Source organism: Chlamydotis macqueenii, chromosome 3 (genome assembly GCF_036417535.1).
Source record: "Chlamydotis macqueenii isolate bChlMac1 chromosome 3, bChlMac1.mat, whole genome shotgun sequence".
In the NCBI taxonomy this organism is placed as follows: domain Eukaryota; kingdom Metazoa; phylum Chordata; class Aves; order Otidiformes; family Otididae; genus Chlamydotis; species Chlamydotis macqueenii.
The window spans coordinates 95305285-95326636 of NC_141558.1; the positions used below are offsets into that span (position 1 = coordinate 95305285).

The following is a 21352-nucleotide window of genomic DNA, read 5'->3' on the forward strand; positions in this document are numbered from 1 at the left end:
TCCAGATGCAGAACACCAGACAAGATAGTACACAGACTAGACAACTGATTTTATCCAGTAGTATCATTTTAATGGTGGCATAAAATGTTTGTCAAACAATTTTGGAATTAAAAAAAAAAAGTTATATACTAAATGTTCACATATAACTCCCAAATAAGAAGTGGACTACATGTCCTAGCTAAAACCCTAAAATCCGTTCACTACAAACAGTCTGTCCAGCTCAATTCCAAAATAGAATTTGAGATCATATTCAGTATCTGTGCTGCAGTGCAGTGCCTTGGAGAGGAAGGTACAAATGCTGCAATCTCAGCTACGCCATCCCTCACATGAGCTGTTAAAGCAGTGGGCTCTTCTGCCAGTCCCTGGTGAATCTTCAGAAGTCACATACTGACAGGTACAAGAAATACTTTTTAAAATAAACAAAGGGTAGCCAAAGTGTTTTTCCGTGTTCTTTCCTTCTGAAATTGCTCCTAATATCCGAGATTGCTTTTGAGCATTTTCTTCAGTGCATTCTGACAGCTATGTTTGTATGTTTGATGATTGCAGCTACCAGAATCTAACACATTTCGATAAACCCCTTTCAAGATAAGCAGCATATTAAAAGCATCGAGATTAAAAACAAACAAACAAAAAAAAAAAACCAACAACAAAAAAAACAGACAGTGAAATAGAATAGAAAAAAAAAAGTCTGAGAGATTCATATAACAATTCTTCTTGTGTTTAGTTACTCATTTTACAATAATCTTCAGATCTTGTTTTTCCAGGTTCCTTCTGTGTCCTCTAATTCCATAGAACCTTCATTCAGGACGGCATCTAAGCATATGATTTTTAGTCAGATTTAAAGTGGCATGCATTGTTTAAATGCTGCCACAACACAGAACATCTGCAACAGAAGTGACTCTGGAATCACAGAATTCCTGTCCTTGAAATGTGACCACATTACATTCTTCATTTCAGAATGAAGAAAAATTCTCTGCCATGAACTCCATTTATTTATTATCTGAAGTATTAAATCCCAGCACTCAGTGAGTAAAATATTTTACGTGTCAAACATGAATCCTAAATAATATTTAACTTCACTTAAAAGTACTTTTCCAGTGTTGGAAACTACCCTTACACTTTTCTCCAACAGTTACACCCAGAAAAATGAAGTTCATGTAGAAAACAAGGCAGCATAGATTATGTTCACACAAGCAAAAGACCCGATTTTACTGCAAGTTGCTAATAAAACAAATGAAAAAAAGCATCAGCATTCCAATCTTTATTAAAAAAAAGTAAGAGATTAAAAGGAGACGACAACTGAAATGGACTTGGGGAAAATGTGCTGCTCACACTGATTATGCTTCTGACTTTTGACAGGCATGGTAGTCTTCACTGTCTCAGAGGACAGTGAGAAAGACCATAACCCTGTCAGCCTTACTTTAGTGTGTCCTGGGGGTGTCTCCTACCATAAACATCTAAAAGAAGACACACCTCTAATTTAAGAAACTCCATGACTCCAGAAAAATAATACATCCCAAGATCAAATAGCTAAATTACACATCTTATAACTCTCAGGTACACATTGCTCCCAAAACTCAGGACACCTTTAAACCAATATAAAAGATACTCATAAGCAGTATTTTGTTAAAACACTGCAATTGTTTTAATTCTATCATCACTTTACCACTCGACTCCATACAAAGGCCTTCCCTTATGGGGGTTCTGCATGCAGGCATTATGGAAGCAGCCTGTGCATTTAGGCAAAAACATTTTCTGTTCTCTCCTGGAACTCTGAATTATTTTCACTCTGGTCAAACAACACATCCTAAAAAAACCCCAGCTCATTTCTGTATTAAACTATAAATGTTTTATATTCTTGAATGTAAAAAATTAAAGTTTATTTTGTAAATATCTTTCTCCTTTATAATGTTTAAAAAAAAAAAAATCCTCTACAGGGAAGAAGTCGTCCTCAGACACACAACTAACAAAAGCAAGAGCAAGATACTTGCTCCTCTTGACTCCTCTTGCACAGCATGGATACATAAATTCAGCAGTAGAAGTAGGAGAAAGTACGTCAAAGCCTAAAAAAAGGCTACACATAACTCAAGGTCATCTCCACCTGGAGTACTCAGCAAAACAACGAAGGAGATCCCATCTGCGGAGAAGCATGTAATTCACAGGACTACAGAAGGCTTCCTTGAGGAGAACTGAACAGCACAGAGCTGAATTCCAGCCTGTCTGAAGTTATCTCAAACAATGTAAGGTCTGATGCTTCCAGAAATCCAGGGCATTAACAGGTTACATTCACCTCTCAGCAGTGACGTATCAAACTGTTTCCAAAAGAAACAGAAATCCACCCTAGCAGCAAATCTGTAGGAGGAAATGCCTGACGCCACCTTATCAAAAAATAAGGATAAAATAAAAGCAGCAAACATAGAAGAGAAATCATTAGGGAACAGGAGTATGTGAAGAGGAAAGGAAAAAGAAATTACCAACCAACATGCCAACATGTAAGTGGCAAATACAAATTCAGGTTAGTAGCTTAAAGGATTTTTTTTTTATTGAATAAAATCTCATATTTGTCTTGAAACAATAAATAATATGTTGTGTTTATATTTCAGGGTAAACTCTAAAGATGCTACAGTAATTTTGAAACATTAGAAAGAGAACCTGCAATTTTAGGAAGTTTATCAGGTCCTATCAAAAGGAGAAAATATGAAGAGCACTGTTTACATGTAGTAGCCCTACATACGTCACCATCAAGGTATTCAAAGCACAGAAAGCTTTTTTGCTTACATAAGGTGTTCTTTGAAAAGTTCTATTTTATCTATGAAACCACTTATGCATGTCTGACCCTAATTATTGTTTTAAAAATAATAATAACTAAAAAGAGCAACTGCAGCAATTACCAGGTAATATCCAATTTCCAGTGCTTTCTGTCAATGCCATTCAGAAAGTTACACACATCTAACATCTTTAGAGAATACTAACCCAAACTTCCTAGGAATAGAAGGAAGGCATAATTCATCGACAGTGTGTCTTGAGGCAACTGACTTTTCCACGTAATGTTCCTAACTTTGACAAAGTGTAAAGAAAAGAGGAGTAAAAATCACTACTTACATACAAGTACAGATTAGAGATTAAAAATTTCACATGGAAAGGATATTTCTCAGGCCTTTGTTATTTCACTACACAAGAAGCTTCTCCCATGCCTCAGTTTACCACATTCAAGGTCATTTTGCCACCAGTACAACATTCTAAACATTTTTCAAGTGTTGTCTAAAGCTGGGTTTGCTAAATCTGTATTAAGCCTGACGCACATTATCAGGATGGCTGTTTTACATAATGCGCTGCCGCTGTCAGGTGCTGTAGTTTAACATTACTGTATATGTGCAGAGCACTGTTAGCATGCTCACGGCTTCTCTTTCCCTATTAAGCATTCAGATAACAGCCCTTCCATGAGCTAAGCTTAACATTCAAGCCTGCAGTAAGACTGTCATTGCACAAGTCTTCCAAAAATATTTACCAGTGAGAAGTACTAATAATAAAACTCTCATAAACTGAGATGATAAATTCTCTTTCAAAGAAGTATTTTTCTGTTTTGTCTTTAGGTGTTAGACAACACTACAATACAAGTCACATAACACTGAGAGGGAAAAAAAAAAAAAAAAGTTGACAGTCTTCATGCCAGCGTTGCATAACAGTTGTATTCCCCGTAAAAACAGATTTTCTAAGAATTCTCAAACAAACGCACAAAGAATAATAGGATGTGTAACTATTACTCTACGGTTTCTGACTGAAATAAACATAAGATGACTGAGATCCAGGATTCACAATGCTGCAAACAGCATAGGAATATGCTTCACATATGTTATATAGCTTGCTTTGCCCTCCTTTTCTAATGTATTTTCTTACAAGACATTGATCACAAACATTTTCTAAATCAGACTATAAATAAAAGGGAAGCTAAGCTCTACCCTACAGTCTCAGTGGTTTTGGCTCTACTTATCAAATGTCTCAGCAATTTTTCCTCAAACTGTGACGGGGTTTGTGTACACCACCATTCAGATATGCCCATCTGCAAAACTTGCTAGGATTGTGCGGATAAAAAGCACTTGGGAAGGTAAAGAAAAGCACTGCCTGAAGAAAAATAATCCAGAAAAGCATAAAATGCAGCAGTCCTGATGTATTAATTAAACTGAGGGAAGAAATGCTGTAGCGCCTTCGCATGCCTTGGACTGAAGAAAACAGAAGGAAAGAAAGGATGCTCACACCAAGAAAAAAAAAAAAAAAAAAAAACCGCCAAAAAATGTATTAGTCTGCACTCAGGGAGGAGAACGCCTGCAAGTTAGCGGGAACCTTGGTGAGGTGGAAGAGGCGATTTTATTTTTTTTTTCCCCCATTCCATTTTTGCAAGAGGAGTGCGATTGCAGCTTTTAAGCCGGGGAGGGCTGCTCGGTCAGTATCCGCAGCGGGCGAACGCACGGCGGGTGGGAAGGCGGGCAGCGCGGAGCGGTGCTGGCGGGGGGGACGCGGCGGTGCCCTGCCCTGCCCTGCCCGCACCTCACCTCACCCCCGCCGCCCTCCCGCGTCCCCCGGCACCGCCAGCAGAGCGGGGTTACTGCCCCGCCGCCCGCGGGAACGGGGCGCAAGGGCGGCCAGGCGCGGGGGGAAAGGCGCTGGGGCTCCCGAGCCTCCCCGGGGCGGCAGAGCGCACCCGCATCCCCGCTGCCCTCTCCCGCCGCTGCAAACGGGGTCCCGGTGCCCCCCGCCCCACAGCTCTGCTCAGGGCAAGGTCCAGGCGTCGCGTCGCCCCCGGCAACCCTCCGCCCGCACGGCCGCGGCCCCCTGCCCCACGCCAGCGCGCAGGTGGGGGAGGCAAGCGCGGCGCTTACAGTTCGCAGGAACTGGATCTCGTCCTCGCCCTCGCCCCCTTCGGCCATGGCTCCCCCTCTTTCTCCTTCTCCCGGTCGCTGCTCCGGGTGCCCGGGCGGGCGGCGGCGACGGCGGCGGCGGTCGCTCCCCCCGGGGAGGCGGCAGGCAGCTCACGGCCGCGCCGCAGCGGGCTGGGGCTGGGGCAAGTGCGAGGGCGGCGGAACCGGCAGCCCCAGCCCGGCCCTTGCCGCCGGCGGGGTGCGGGTGCCCGTGCGCCTGCAGCAGGTTGACGGCTCAGCCCAGCCGCCCGGCTGCCAGTGCCTGCCACGGGGGGAGGGGGGCGCGATTAACCGGGGGAGGAGGGGGAGGCGGAGCTCCCCGGCCCCCCCCCCCCCCCCCGCTGCTGCAGGTGATCCGCAGCCCGCTGCCTCCGCACACCAAACCCGCCGCCCGGCGCCCCTTGCTGGCTGCTCCGCGGAGAGGCGGCTGGCGGCCTGCCCGACGCTACCGGCACAAGCGCCGGGCCTCGCTCAGGGCCTGGCGTCGCACGGTTCGGGGCCTGGGTCTGCGGCAGGTAGCGGGTAGGCCAGGGGGTAGGAGCGGCGTGTCCGCCCGGGCAGGCCTGCCCCTGCGGGGTGAGGGCTGCTGTGGTGCGCTGAGAGAGCCCCCAGGAGAGGGAGAAGGTAAACGGCTTGGTGTGAGTTTTTGACCGGCCAGCAGTACTGTCGGGGAGGAGAGGTGGAAGGTACAACATGGCTTCATAGGGTGTTGGCCTCTAACCGTCGTATGAGTGAGCTTAATCCAGGGTGAATGAAAAGCTTCAAACTATAATTTCATAGAGTCATCAGAATCATAGAGTGGTTTGGGTTGGAAGGGACCTTAAAGATCACCTAGCTCCAACCCCCCTGTCCTGGGTAGGGACACCTTCCACTAGACCAGGTCACTCAAAGCCCCATCCAACCTGGCCTTGAACACTTCCAGGGATGGGGCATCCACAGCTTCTCGGGGCAATAGCTACCATGTGGTAACGCAGAGGGTTGCCATGGAATAGCTCGTCTCTCACAAGCACTCGCACAGACCGTACCTTCCAAAGAACACAATAGTTCTAGCAGTGAGGAAGCTGGGCCTCCAGCAGAAAGAAGTCTGGCGACCCATAACAGCTGCAGGACTTCTGACATCAACAGCACTCTGGAATAAATCTATAGCAGGGAGGCTCTGCTAGTGCGATGCGATGGTAATGAGGTGAGGACAGTAGAATATCTTAAAAAGTAGTAAAACTAATACTGGACCATTGACAGCATAAAATGTGTGAGAGGTATGTGACTGCAGAAGGCTTTTGAAGGACCAAAACCAGTAAACATAACGAAATCGCAATAATTCTGGCAAACAGAGCGTGTGGCTACCAGAAAATATGGTCAGTGTTTCTTGAGAAGCCATACCCATAACCTGTAACTTTACACTGTCCAAGGACATTGTGAAAAAGTAGTATTAAACACTTCTGAGATGTTATCATTACTTCCAGCAGCAGAAAACCTGTTCTTCTGACAGATTGGAAATTGCAAGAGCAGCCAAGACACATCAGGTCTCTAGAGCAAGTAATGCATGAGTATTTAATACGGAGGTTCTACAGATGAACTCCAGAGTTACGGCAGCTTAAGCATTTCCTTTATAATTTCCTGTTTTCAGTTACTGCTGACTTCAAGAGATTTTTACCTCTCAAACTTAGTCCTCACTGAAAATATTTTTTTTTTCTAAGTATGATAAAATAGTGAAAGGCATTTTTTTCATGTTGTTGCAATATTCAAACCTCTTAAACATCCCTTCCTCTAAATTACTTAAACTGAGAGCTATTTCTTGAAGCAGACCTCTATTACAAGGGAAAGTCCTGAGTTTGGATAACTTTAAAAAAGTAAGTTTCATGAAGGTGCACTGAGCAAATATACTTGCACGTTATCCCACTGTTCTACAGAACAAGTCAGTTCCAACACAACAATTTGCGATTGTATTTCATATAGACGTAAAGCTTAGTTCACATGGGTTTACAGGACCAAGGTCTTTGTTAGATCATAGGACATCCAGGATACTTTCCATCATGCTTTGAAGGCGAGTAGTAGATTAGATGCCAGCTTTATTTGCTGCATGTAAGGCAAGGACACTATAAAGAAAAAAAAGAAAAAAAAAACTATAAATAGTCCCCCGTAACATCAGCGGCTGAAACATTTTGTACAGTTTTCGGTACATGATGACATAACGCAAGTCGTTCCAAGAACTGACGATACCTGCTTTCTTACATATTTGCAGCTCGTAATTATCCACCTTGGTATTTAGCAAGATGCAAACTCCAGCTTCTCCATGCTAGGACAGCAGTATTTTCTAACATGCAGATTTGTTGATGTCTGATGTGAGTTGAATGTATGCTGCAGTTTTTCAGACAGCAGATAATACTCTTTGGTGTGTCTTCTTTACCCATAAATCTATTTTCACGAAATGGCTAATAGCAGGTACGATACTATTAGCCCTCTGTTAAATTGTTGGGATTTCCCAGTTAGTTCAAGAGATCCTATGTAGTGGCAGAGCCACACACACACACATCTGGCTACATAATTTAATTTACTTAGGAAGCAAAGTTAAAAGAAGTAAAGGTAAAAGATACTTCTGGAAACTTTCCAAACAGGGTGATAAAGCTCAAATGTCGTTGGAGGCACAGCTTCTTGTCAAAGTATTAATCAAGGACAATTATTCATATGTGCATACACAAAAAATATTACATGCATACATGTGCAAAATGCATATTAAATATAGTTGTAAAATATACATACAATATAGTCAGCACACGCACAAAAACGCCTGAGCAAGCTAAGTAAATTCCTGATGGACATAGCTTTGACTTCCTCTACATTATCTGCACACACCACTCAGGTACAATGTATGGGCCTCTCCCCTTTTCACCCAAAACACACAGGCTTACTCTACCCACGTGAAAAGATCAGGAATGTTTTCAAACATATATTGGACTGGTGTTGTGTTTTAAAAGGAATGCACTTTCGCTGATGTGAGGTTTTAATCAGTAGTTATGCTTAATTGCATTGAATAATTAAAAACAACTGATTGTTTTTAAGTGGAGATAACATTGTTATTGCTGCTATCGTAACAGGAAGTAATGTAAAGTTCAATAATTGTTTCTTAGATGAACTAGTGGGAAAACTAAAAGAATAAACATCCTGTGTGGCTGGTATGTGCAGGTGGAATTCAGTGGAATTGTTTTTTTTTTTTGTGGGAGTGTGGAAGAATAGGGCACTTTGCTACACGACTGCCAGTCAACCCCATAGCAGTTAACTTGGTGTTTCCCACTCTTAATTGACCACTTTCAATTAAAATTACATTTGATTATGTCCACTGTTTTTCATAAGTCTGAAGATTTTTGTCACCATCTGACAACTGTGCTTTTCGCAGAAAAAAGAAGTTTCTACTTCTGCCAAAATAATCCCATACTGCTTTGGGAAATAAAAATTTTTATCACAGGCTCTGAAGATTAACAAAAAGGTTTAGTAAGAAAATTGTCATTCTCTTGCAGCTCTAACTTATGTTTTGTTAGCTAACTAGTTGTCTTATGATATGCGTGTAGTATGTCTGCTCCTTTTTCATCCTTTCATCATCTTTCAAATTTTCAGTTCAGAAGTTCTCCCATATTATGTGATGTGCTGCTTACCATATACTGTTCCTTTTGTTGTCTTGTTTTTGCTATGTTCTTCTTAAAATCCCGTTATGAAATCTGTCTGTCTCCATGCATGACAGGTGCTTTACTTAGTGCATTTTGCCTTTGGACAGCAAGGGCTTCTTGCTCCTACAGCCCTGGTTTATCAAGGCAGCAGCACTGTGAGGATCCATAACGTGCCCTTACCAATTTTCACCAAAACCAGGTTTCTTGGTGGGATGCAGAGGCAGTAGGGCAGCACCAGTGTGACAGTGCTGCTGAGGTACCCCAGCAGGATTCTGAGCTGAACATAAATTGACACTATTATAAGAATTTTAGCACTTTAATTTCATAAATTTTAATCACCTAAATTAGGAAACTTATTATGACGTTAGGAGAAGATGCATACATATGTTTATATGCACACACTCAATACTCTATGTAAAACAAACAATGTTTGCTCTGTATAATAATCATAACAAGTATTGTGAACATTTAGTATTCAGTAAGATGAAGGGAATTCCCAGGTGTTTCTTTGTTTTCATCTAACAGAATATACTACCATGCTATTTTTTTCTCCTTAGAAGCAGAGAGTAAGATAATGCCAATAGGAAATAAATGGGGCAGATACTATCCTTTCTTCCTCACGCTGTTCTTTCTTACAGCATGTCAGACTTTTCAGCCAGATATCAATCTTGAAAACATATTATTCCAAATGGTGTAAAACTAGAGAGGTGGCATCTCCTATCACATGTCATAAATCAACACCACTGTGGTCAATGACATTGAAGTAATGTAAGATCTATGCCAGTTTAAGTCCCAACCATGACTTGGAAACAAGAATAAAATTAGTAGACTCAATTCCACATTGAATTTAAAATGAGATTTTATTGCAGATTAGCAGAGTTTGAGGGAGCATAATTATACCTAAGACTATGCAGTTATCTTATGTATAAGACAGTATGCTTATCGTGATCACCCTGGAGTTCAATAGTATACCACATTTTCTTCAGTTAGTGGTTACCCTGAGCACATAAAATACAGTATAAATATTAATTGCATGTCTGTCATTAATTAATTAATTATCTGTTCTGTATTCTAAATATAGCATGTATGCAAGAATTTACATAGGAATACAGTGTTACAATAAAATTCAGACCGTGAAGCTTTTCCGCTTTTATAAGAACTGTGGTTCTAGGCAAAAGCAAAGGCAAGCCCATCACATCTGGCTTAATTATAGGAAAAAAGTCTTTAAAAAAATTGCATTTGGACATGTACAGTCCTTTTCTACAACCTTTCCTGTTACTTTGCCTTCTGTTGTGAGCTGCAGCTAGTGAGCTTATGCCTGAGTGTAGTTTGGAGCATGGCTATGGCAAAATCCAGAAATGTACACTTCTCACCCTAGACCAAGAAACTGTCACTATCTGAAGAATCCTTCCTGGCAAAACTCAAAGCTTTTCATTTCTCTTTTCATTATTGTGTGTGGGATTATTAATGTTAATGAGGAGCTATGGATCTTGTGGTTTAGATTTTGGGAAACAGTTTGCTTGGGTTTTCATGTTCCTGTCTCCTTGGAGTTTTTATTGCTTTTTTAATCTTTTCCTAATGTACTTTCTGATAAATTCACTGGAAGCTGTTGGGAGGCACAAACACAACAGAGATATGTTTTTTAAGCCATTCTTTTTTTTTTCTTGTTTGTTTTTTTTCCTTTGGTTTGTTCGGGGGCATTGATATATTATGTTTCTAAATATTTTTGGTATATGTTAAAACATCATCCTCAAAACATAATTTCCTGGCTTCCTAGGTCTTGTAATAGGTTATGTCATTATGTGACTCTATACTAGTACTATATGGTTATGATATAAATATAAGGATATCTACAACTCTCCTGCTTCTATTGACAAATGGAGATGTGATGGTGCTTTCTTCAGCTTGCATCTTGCAATTGAAATTCCATCTGTGTTTAGCCAATGATAAGGAAGCAATAGGAATGTAATTCTAATTTTATTAATACTTTGTGTTAACCATATGTGCTTCTCAAAAATGAATGCAGTCGCAAATAGGTTGAGATAATCAGGTTTTCAAGCTGTTTTAAAATATTTTCCAGTAAGCGTCTAGATAATCAGAGTTCCTGATTTATTCTGAATGAGTTAATAACTGAGAACCTAAGTAACTCCCTGAAACAAAGAAGTGGAAATCCCCCCTTCTTATTAATATCCAGCGATCTGCTGTATAGTTTTCCAGTAAAGACCTACATAACATATAAATCTAGGAAAACTTCATCCCCTGTCCCTACAATGACAATCTTTGATATCAAGTCCAGTTGTCTGATATTGACAATTTTAGTCATGTTTCTAAAGAAATAAGTAGTTTTCTGGGATAAATTTTAGTAGCTGTAGCACTACTCTGGAACTTGAGGAATGCAAATAATTGTTAAGAGATTTGTCTATCATGTCATAAACTTGAGAAAGCTATTTTTTCACACTTTCATTTTCAAAAAATGAGATTTCAGTGATACAGCAGGCTTGCATTTTGTTTTGAGGAGATAAAGAACAGGTTTTTTTCATGGCCACTGAGACAGCCAATTGTATAGAGGTGGAAGAAAGATGAGGGTGGACAGCACAAACACTGGGAATAGCATGAAATTTCTGCTAGAAGAAAATGAACCCTACAGGTATTAATGAACTAGAGGTATTAATCAGATACTAGCTACCAAAGGTGAAAGTTATTGGCAGGTTCTGGAGAAGTTACCAATAATTCTTATATCTTCAGAGAAAATGAAAAGAATATTACCTTCCATGGGGAAATAGTCACATTACTTAAAATGATTATAAATTAGTGATAGAAGAAATTGGTAATCAACGCAAAACTCAGTTGGATATTCATTTCTCCAGCTGAATAGCCTTTATGCCAGCAGCTGAAATTTATTTTTCTCATAGATATTATGTGAGGTGCTGATGTAGTAGCCTGAAGAAGCTACTAGAGTAAAAGGAAAGAAAAAGATGGAAGTGGACAAAGGGAAGGAGGAAACTTTTAAGGTCTTTCAATTGAAGATATTAAACCTGCAAGCCACAATAGCATTAGATTAATACCCTAATTCTTACCTTTTCTCTGTAATTTCTAGTACACTTTTTCAAGTGTATCATAACATAAAGTCCAAGTCTTGAATATTCACACAAGACACGAAACACCACCAGGAACTGAAACGTAAAACTTGGATCCATAGCTAGTCTTAATGCAAACATCTCATTTAAATTGTGACTATAACAACACAAATACAGGATTACAACTGTTACTAGGCAAACTGTTCACTCTGAAGAAATGATTAATTTAGCTTTTTTGAGTAAAAAATAGTGGGAAAGGTAGTTTATTAATATATGTGTTATTCAGCATTGTTAAAAAACATTCAGGCCATAATTCTGAGAGTTATACACTTGGTTTTTACCTTAGAATACTTCTTACTAGCTTTTGTGATGCCTGTGTTGTCATGTAAGTGATGGAGTATTGCTTCTGCTCCCCCACTAGGTGACAAAGTCAGAAGCATTAAATACTGTACGTAAGCACAAATAACCTTGTGCATGTGCCAGGGCAGATAATTGGGGGGGGGAATAGGCATTCCCTACATAATCATAAGAGAAATCGGTAATGAGGCTACTTTTTCCCACTGTTATTTCACAGACCAGCAAAAATACAGGCCCCCAGATTTCATGGTTAATAATTAATTTTTTAAATATAGGATAATTACACGGAGCAAGGGATTTATTTTTTGTTGTAAATATGATGACTTGATTCCAGACTTCCTCTGAGTCATTCCAATGTCCTCTACATGAGCTACTCTGCCTGGAAAGGCATGCATGAGCTATAATTTCCTTTTGACATTAAAAGCCACAAATCTAAACACCACTGCAGTAATGCAGAGGAAAAAACGTTTGGCTCTTAACTCAAGATTAGTCTCTGTAGCCATTAAAAAGTGAAAGCTCCATGGAGGTAACAGAACCAAAACCACTGAGATTACACTCCAGTCACAACAAGCACTTAACTGTTGTAGATACAGTATCTGGACAATGATATATGGTAAATAAACCAGCATTCAATTGTCCATTTCACTAATATGATTTTAAGAAAATATTCATTAACGTAAATGTAAACCAGAAACAAATAGATTCATTTATTGAAAAACAATAGTTATTATAAAGGAGTAGCAGAATTCCTTAATTGGAGTCTTGTATCACACAGAAAGAATAAAGCCAGACATGAGCAGTACTTAAGAAATTCTTGCTTAAGCACAAGGTTTATATTTACTATGGTTCAGTTACTTCTATAATTAAAAAGAAAACTATTTTCTGAAGCTGTATGAGGAAAGTATATTATATAAATATTTCATTTAGGCCCTTAGTATATCATCCCATAGCACTAATAAAACACCTCACCTCTAGAAACTGGAAACTGCATATTTTTGTGACTGCTTACTGAACAAAATAAGGAGAAATGCTGAAATGCACTCTGAATTTTAAAAAGGAAGGATTCAGGGTTTTCTGTTGTTATTTTAAAGACACATACAGTTTGCTATGATAAAGTGGACCTAAAATCTGTGAAGGTCAGTTTCTGGTCACCTTCTGTGGCAAGCAAAGAACTGGTGCAAACAGGAACTATCTAATTCTCCCCTCTTTTCCAGTCATAAATATTTGATATTGGTTGAATATCTGTTTCAAAATCTTTGTTATAGTTTATTTGTAATAGAAATGAGTATTCCTATTATGTAAAAAAAAAAAAATAAAAAAATTCATCTTGCTTAAAACCTAATGGCTCTTGTTAGGTCCAAAAATACACTAGTCATTCATTGCTTCAAAAATATTTTCCATCTCTTAATTGGATTCTTTTGTAATGTCACTAGGATCTTAGATATGTCTATTCAGTATTTTGTAGGACTATTCACATAATTTCCAGGAGTATTAATTCCCTCCAGACCTTATTCTTCCTGTTCAGTTCTCCTTCCCAGTTCATGGATTCTGCTCTAGTTCATGTAGCTGAGACCGATTCCATAGACAAAGTTCTGTTACATTTCCCAGAATACATTATTAAAAAAAAAAAAAAACACACACAAAAACCAAACAAGTTCTGATATTCTGATCCATTTTTCCCACATGCAGGGGCATTTCACTGAGTGATCAGTGCAGACAAGCCGAACTGTTTTCTCTTTGCATCATCCAAGATTCTTAAACTAAGGTGCTCCTGCTTTCCAGGCTCATCTGACAGCAGAGACCAATTCTGTAGTCACTGAAACAGTAAGTGAATATCAGCTAACATACCAGGTATTTCCCATCCTTATTTTTGCTTTTCTTTACTTGATCTTTAAAATGAATCATAATATTGCAGTATCTTTCTTTTCACTCCTTTTAGTGCACAGCTCATTTTCTAACGCATAAACATTGTGCAGCCTGTTAACTATGTTTATATGACACTGTATGCCTCATGATAGAGCAAAAAAAAATCACACAAAAACCATATCATATGAAGTAACTATTGAAAAGTGTTGTCAGTGAGTCACTCTGAGCAAGACAGTTTTACTGCATTAAAAGCAAGAGAATCACACCTACTCCACCTACAACCATCTTCTCTTTGAGGTTACCAAGGTCATTTCAATAGCTTTGGAGATATTATTACTCTAATTCAGTAGGGCTAACCTGCTAGGAATCACAGCGTGGAAAGGCCAGCTCAGGGCAGGATGTTTCAGTTGGAGTGGAGCAGTTGTTCTCAAGCCATGGGAAGACTGAAGCACTCTCCAGCTTCAACATTTCTAACAGGCCAACATATTCCTAAACAAGGAAGGGAAACTGCACTCCAGTCTCACACAATTAGAAAGCAGAGGTTTGTAAATACCTGTATATTTACAAACTGTGGATATGTAAATTTCCACACTTCATTTCAAGGCAGGCATGGTTTCAGCTGAAACACTCAGCTTTACATTAAAGCAAGAACCCCTAGGCTTTTCTGCATATTGTAAATGGGGATTTTAATTGTCCAATTAACATTTACTTTTTTAACAATACATCATGATTTCTGGCATTAACAGCAGCACTGCAGCTCAGATTTCTCTAACAGCTCTGCCTAATCTGCTTAATGAACTTTACTTTAAAGGCTTGGTTCCATGCTTGCCGCTTAGCATGTGTAGTCATTGACACCAGCAAAAAGTGGGTGGAAAGCTCTCCCACGACAGAATTATAACAGTTTACACCCACATTACCCAGATGTATATCACTACAAAGCAGCAAAAAATAAGGATTTTATGTTTTGGAACAATATTAGTAGATTTTGAGCTGACTGCTACAGGAAACTATTAAAACAAGCTCATAAACAATTAACAATGGGACATTCAGGTTTGTGGTGATTTAACAGAAGGCAACAATTTGTTTGTGATTCATTGCTTAGCCTGCTAACAAGAATACATAATTTGCTAATCCACTGCAGTCCCTGCTTAGTGATCCTAAAGGATATCCTAAAGGATAATGTTAACATTCTTCACCTGTCTTACCACACAGAATAGCTACAATGAGACTATACGTATATACGTAGATGAGACTATACATATACACATATATGCTAGCATTAACTGAGGATGGAACTGTCAGTGCAAATATGGCAGCACCAACTGCAGTATCTGCTCTGAATTAGACTTTAAGAATGACAGAACTAAGACTGCTTTTCTCCTGCTGCAGAAATGTGCTTTTATTACTGATCAAGAAGACAAGCTCCCATTTAGGCCACATAGCAGATCTTTTCTACTGACAGCTGAGTTTATTTTTAGTTAAAGCCAAGCAAGACCTTAAGGGAGTGAACTGTTTGACAATTTTTGCCCACAACAGGTAATACTAGCTCTAGGATAACTATTCTCTGCAGTGACATTGCTATTGCTTATCCTCCCTCTGCCGCAGCTTGTACGAGCAACGGTTGGTTGTTGGGGTCTTCAGCTGCATTTCAGCGTCATTTGGCTACAGGGGAAACAACTGTGACCTTTACATGCAGTGGCCCCTGAATGTTGGATCTGCTCTCAGAATTCATAAATATAATTGTTCACAGGCAAAATAAAACATTCAAATGACACGTTAGTCCTAGCCAAGAAAAAGAAGCACAAAGGAGGGCATTTAATGAGTTTTAACATAAAGCTTTGTCATTCAACTAGTCACATTGGTAGTCCTGTACTTTCTCTCCCCTCATGTGTGATCCCCATTGTCCTTTTAATGTTGTTTTTGCAAGATATCTCAGTTCTGCTTCAATTGCAGGTTTCCACAGTCCTTGAAGCTGATTATCCTTCACTACTGGTGAAAGAAAGACACTAGAAACTAAATATACACTGAATTTCAAGGAGGTAGCTATTTGTAGTGATATTTCCATGCATTTATTTTCCCTTCCAGTGCTTGCATAACCACCCCCTCTGAGCTCTGCCCATTTTAAGTGCAAGTACATCTGAAAAGTACTGTTTTATCCACTTGAAGTGGCACAGAAAACTAGCTTTATCCACAGAGCGGAGCTTATTTGTTTCATCACATATGGCATGATGCACAGCTTTAATTTTTGCCAAACTAAAAGTAGAATCCCTCAAATTTATGTAGCATGCTTATGCCCATGCTCCAAATAATGGAGAGCAAGTCTTTAATTATGCTTTATGTCTGCTCCATTTAAAAAATGCATATTGGAAAAACTTCCTGCAGATGGAAGGCATCTGATTAGGGTTAAAGAAAGTTGTTATAAGCACATTTGACTTCTGTCTGAGATTACATAACATTTGCTGGTGTTCAAGAAAATTGCTTTTGCTGGCCAGAGGTACAATGTTAATGGCTGCTCTTCATAGTAAGCTTTATGAAGAATCCAAGGTAGGACAAAAATCAGGCAGAGGTCCAAGTGTTTGGGTCATTCCCCAAATGCTCAAGAGAATTTTTTTCTGTCAAATGACCAGAGAAGTGTATTCATTTTGTTAGAGAAAATGAGTCAAAAGTGTTTATTGGAGTATGACAGTGTATAACACCTGGACTAAGAGTTTCAAAATGTCCATTTGGTTTCACAGTGAAAACTAAAATGTTTTGACTCTTTTCTTAAATAACTAGGAAAAAAAAAAATTGGGGGAGAAATAAAACACTAAGCAGAACAGTAAACAATTTTCATTTTCCATTGCCTTTACCTACAGTCTTTAGAGAGTTTTCATAAGGGAAAGCTCCTTCTACTTTGTGTTAAAGAGGGCAGAAGTATCCCTTTGGGACAAAAAGCTATAGTCAGTTGAAATCAGTACTACTTTAACCAAGCCCACACAGTGAAGGGGAGAAAAGAACACAAAATAGAAAGAAAAAAGAGCTTCTATTCTGGTGCGCCTCTTACTTTCAACTCACTTGCACCTGGCAAAAGACAGACCCAGCACATGATCTTATCAACCACTCCAAAACCTGGCAAACTCCTAGCAGTATGTGGTGATTAAAACGCTGCTTTTAGCTGCCCTTTTAGTCATGGGTTCATAGCAGTGAAACAAGACATGCCACAGCCTTAATCAGCTAAGTCGCACCTCCTAGGAAAACACACACACAAAGGTCAGAAAAAGCCTCTAAGAGAAGAGTAGGAAAGAAAATGGACACATGAGATAGGAGGTGATGGTGAAACCCAACTGTTATCCATTTATATATATTCCATTTGGTGTCATGGCTTTAGCTTAACTCAGGGGAATGATAACACCCTTTAGTCTCTCCTCAGTGGAGCTTGGACAGGACATCTGTCAGGACAGATGATAACTGTTCATCTGTGCCTTCCCTTAATTTCAACGTTTGTAGGCCCAAAGAATCAATGACAGAGGAAAAGACAGCAGATATACTCACCTCATTTAATTATTTCAGAAAGATCGGTCACTCGTGTTTTGATTTGTTTTTACACAATGGAGTATTTTACATATTCTGCTTCTTCATTATTAAAAAGAAAAAAAAAAAGTCAGTCTCATTCAGACATGGCAAAAGCAAGCAGATCATTGGAACTGTACCAGGCAGAGATAACCATGTCATTTCCTTGCAGCAGTCAGTAACAGCATTTTTCAAAGTACAAAAAGCCTATTTTTCTCAGTTTTCTTAGATTACCAGATTTGCCCTGTAGCATACAAAAGCCATTAGTTTAAAGTGGCTGTTCTGCAGAATACTTATTAGAGTTTTGTTTTCATACAAAGGGCCTGCTCCTACAACTCTTATTCTTCTGGGTGGCTTTGTTATGACAAGACTGCAACAGTGCGACTTTTGAAACATCACAAGTAAAAAAATAGTGGACAAGTTTTTGACTTTTATGCAACTGACAAAATACACAACAATTGTTTCATGTGCACAGACCATGGCCCAGCAACTGGGTGGTCTCACTGAGCACGTGTCTGAAATAGACAAGTCATTTTCCTTTAAAAAACTATATGAATACATGAGCCCCATCTTTTTGACCAGAGTATGAATCACACAAACTACATACTCCTGAAAAAGCCCTCTCACTACATTTACTGGAATACATCCAAAGTGGATTTCTCCAGGAGACTGTGGTGACATCAGCAGTAAAAAATACGTCTTCAAATGCTTGCTGCCCATTTTCTACAATGAAACAAAACTTGGTGCGTGACCAGGAAAAGAAAAACAAGGCAACTAGCAAAAAGGCAGTGCAACAGCTACACTCAGGTATGGAGCAGCAGGCTACATCTATGGGGTGCAGTGATGTGCTCTGTGGGGAAATGAAGCTGTAGGGCCTGCTCTGAGCCACCTGGGAACCACACCATCCAGCAGCACCACTTCTGCGTCTCCTGAGGTGCGCAGTATGGCAGCAAGAAGTTCCTACAACAGTGCTTTCACAGAGGTGCTTTACACAGTTAAATGGGGAGCAACAAGGAAAGTGATACTGGCCCTGGATATCCACTATGCCTGGGATTTGTTTTTGCATACCATCCCAAACATACAGTGCCCAGACTGCAAAATTACATTGCGGGTAATTTAATTACACATTGAGCGTACGTTGGAAGTGTACAGATGCACAGGACTGTAACACAGCCATTGTCACTGAAGATAGCCAGTGCCGTAAGGGGAACAGTTAGTACAGGAGCATCCATGAGAACACTGTGGCATGAACATACTTAAGCCTGTTATAACAAACCAGACTTTCAGTACAAGATGAGAATTTCAGACATTGCACTGTGATGGGAGAAAGACCAAGAAACCCAGGATGATATCAGCAATGCATTACTCCCTTAAAAAAGCAGGGAATTTATTAATGAAGATATTCACAGGACTGAAGAAAGTGAGATGCACCTCAGACTTTCAAGAACAGTAAAAAAATAAAAATCCTCATCTCCTTGCTAATCAGGGCCTGGGAAGGTGAGAGGAGGTAAAGATTTCCTTTCCGATCCAAACTCTGGGATTTTTCCATTTGATCCTGAACAGTCGTAGAAAACTCGCTGTCCAAACATCTGATGTTTCTTGATATCACTATGGGTAGTAATTCAACCTTGGCCAGCTACATATCTCTCATTTATCTAACAATGCTTTAGAGGAAGAAAATTATAGAATTAAAGTAGGAGAGTGAGAGGGACGTGTTTTCTTAGTTATAGGAAAGAGACATCAGCGCAACATCCAGGAACATACATCAGGAAAGTACCAACCCCAGGGTTGTACAACATCCCATGCATTTCCAGTAGGGACCCATAGCTCCGAGCAAGATCAGGCACATCCCTGTTACAGCATTACAGCATAATTCCCATCTAATAAATCTCTCCTGAGATGTCCCAGTGAGCTATGTGCTCTCTGTAATAAGACACCAACACCTTCCACTATGATTATTTCTTCATCTGGAGCAAACTGCTCATCTTGGCCAATGAACAGTCATCTTACCCTCATTTGCTGTTTATTCTATATTTTATTTTCTTTAGAGGGCAGAAAGAATAATACACTTTCAATTATACTCTTTTGCAGAAAGATAAACAAAAACTTTTAAGAAAACCACATAAAGAAGAGGTCTGTTTGCACCACAGTTTACATTGTGAGCTATGATTTACTATTCAACTTACAGTTTCTAGAGAATATCCACAGGCTGGAATATAAACAGTAAATCCTCTTGGTGTCAGCCATCATGTTCTCTCATTCCTTGATTTGCCAGAGAGGAAAAAATGTCCTGTAACAAGAAAATCATTATAAGAAACCACAGATGGGAAAATATTGTAAGACTTCATGTGCTTATGTTCTTACGCATCAGTGCCAATTGGAAGCAAGGTATCAATATTGGCATGTGGTTGTATTTAATAACAGTAGGCACAGGAGTACCTTAGCTTTATGTGTTACAGAATCTAATGCATCGAGGCCTGATCCTAGGAAAACACTGTTCTCTGGAAGAGTTAATTCAGGTGCTTCAGTGCTGCCTTGCAAGTTCTGAGTAACCTCTCCTATTTTACATAGTATTTCCCCTCAACGCTTGAGTATCCAAGCATCTCTGAGATAAGCAATAAGCTCCTGACTAATATTTGTCATGTTCAGTTCATTTGAGAGAATTAACTCTCCTCCTCTCTCTGTAGGACGAATAGCACATACAATTACCCTCAATGAGTTTGACATTTTTAAAATACAAGCATTGATTTAAAGGAGTGAGTGTGCCATGCACTTGGAGTGAGAAATTGTTCCTTTTGTATCAGCCCCTGCCTCCTGGAAAATTCACTTCAGAGAATCAGATGTGAGCTGAGAACATCAAAGCATTTGAAAATAATACTAATCTTTTAGGGTAATAACCTAGGGAAAACCACTGCAAAGAACAAAACATTTGTATGAGTTAGGTAAGTAGTAGCTCTATTTGATCAAAGATCAAATCTGAAAAAAACAAGTTATATAGGCGATGAAATTATGTGCCCTCCCCCAGCAAACTCATGTTCTTAGGGTTGGCATCATAAGAAGGAGCAATAGAGTTTGATGCTTAAGTAATCCTTGAAGCAAAACATGTTTGACAATGGGAAAGCAAGATGCTGTGTCTTGTTTGACCATTCAGTCCTACACCACATGCCAAAACAGTGAGGAACAGCAAGGCTAGAGAGACACTAACACAGTAGGAGATAGAAGTGCATAAAAGAAGGCCAGATAATATCAAAGAAAATCAAATTGCAGAAGCTTAGATCTGAACACACATTTTACTTGCAGAATGAGTTTCATTGTACAGATGGTTCCTACTTTTTGTCTCAAAATAAAGACCATTACACTGTACATGCTGGCTTCTGCTCAACAAATACGTTCTGTTTCTTTCCTACCCCCATGAATTTCCACTGCTCTTTAATAGGAATTTTAAGACATTTGAGCTTACATAGCCCAGTCACAGATCCAAAATCTGCAGCTGAAATGTAGCTCTGAGCTATACTCTGGCCCTTCCCCAAGAGAGAGCTCTGGCTAGGTAAAGAGCTATAAAATTTCTTTTAGGTGACCAGAAGGCTTGTATATTTGTGTGCCTCCTGACTGGTAATATTCTCCAGAAACTGATGCAAGTATTTAGGGGTGGCAGTAAATATAAGAGCTGAAATCTAAAAATCTGCTATGCTAACTGATGGAAAGTTTCCTTCTTGGCCTGAGTCTGTTGGCCTTTGTTCTGGTTTTGTTTAGTGAGGGGGGCCTAAGGTGGTAGCTTCTGTAGGAAACTGCTAGAAGTTGCTCCCCTTTGTTCAGTGGACTCGGCCAGGCCTAGGGCGGACCCACTGCTGGCCACAGCCGAGCCAATTGGTAGCAGAATGTCCCGTGATAATGCCTCTGTGATAAGGTATTTAAGAAGGGGAAA

At 39.7% G+C, this 21352-nt stretch overlaps 1 protein-coding gene across 1 annotated transcript in view; it reads right to left on the reverse strand.

The window, feature by feature from the left end:
- Positions 1-4948, reverse strand: part of RYR2 (ryanodine receptor 2) — a 430134-nt gene extending 425186 nt beyond the window's left edge. The window contains exon 1 of the mRNA XM_086745890.1: positions 4878-4948. Within this exon, the coding sequence (XP_086602016.1) occupies positions 4878-4925 (48 nt within the window). The 5' untranslated portion in view covers positions 4926-4948. The remainder of the gene's footprint in view (positions 1-4877) is intronic.
- Between the last annotated feature and the right edge of the window lie 16404 nt (positions 4949-21352).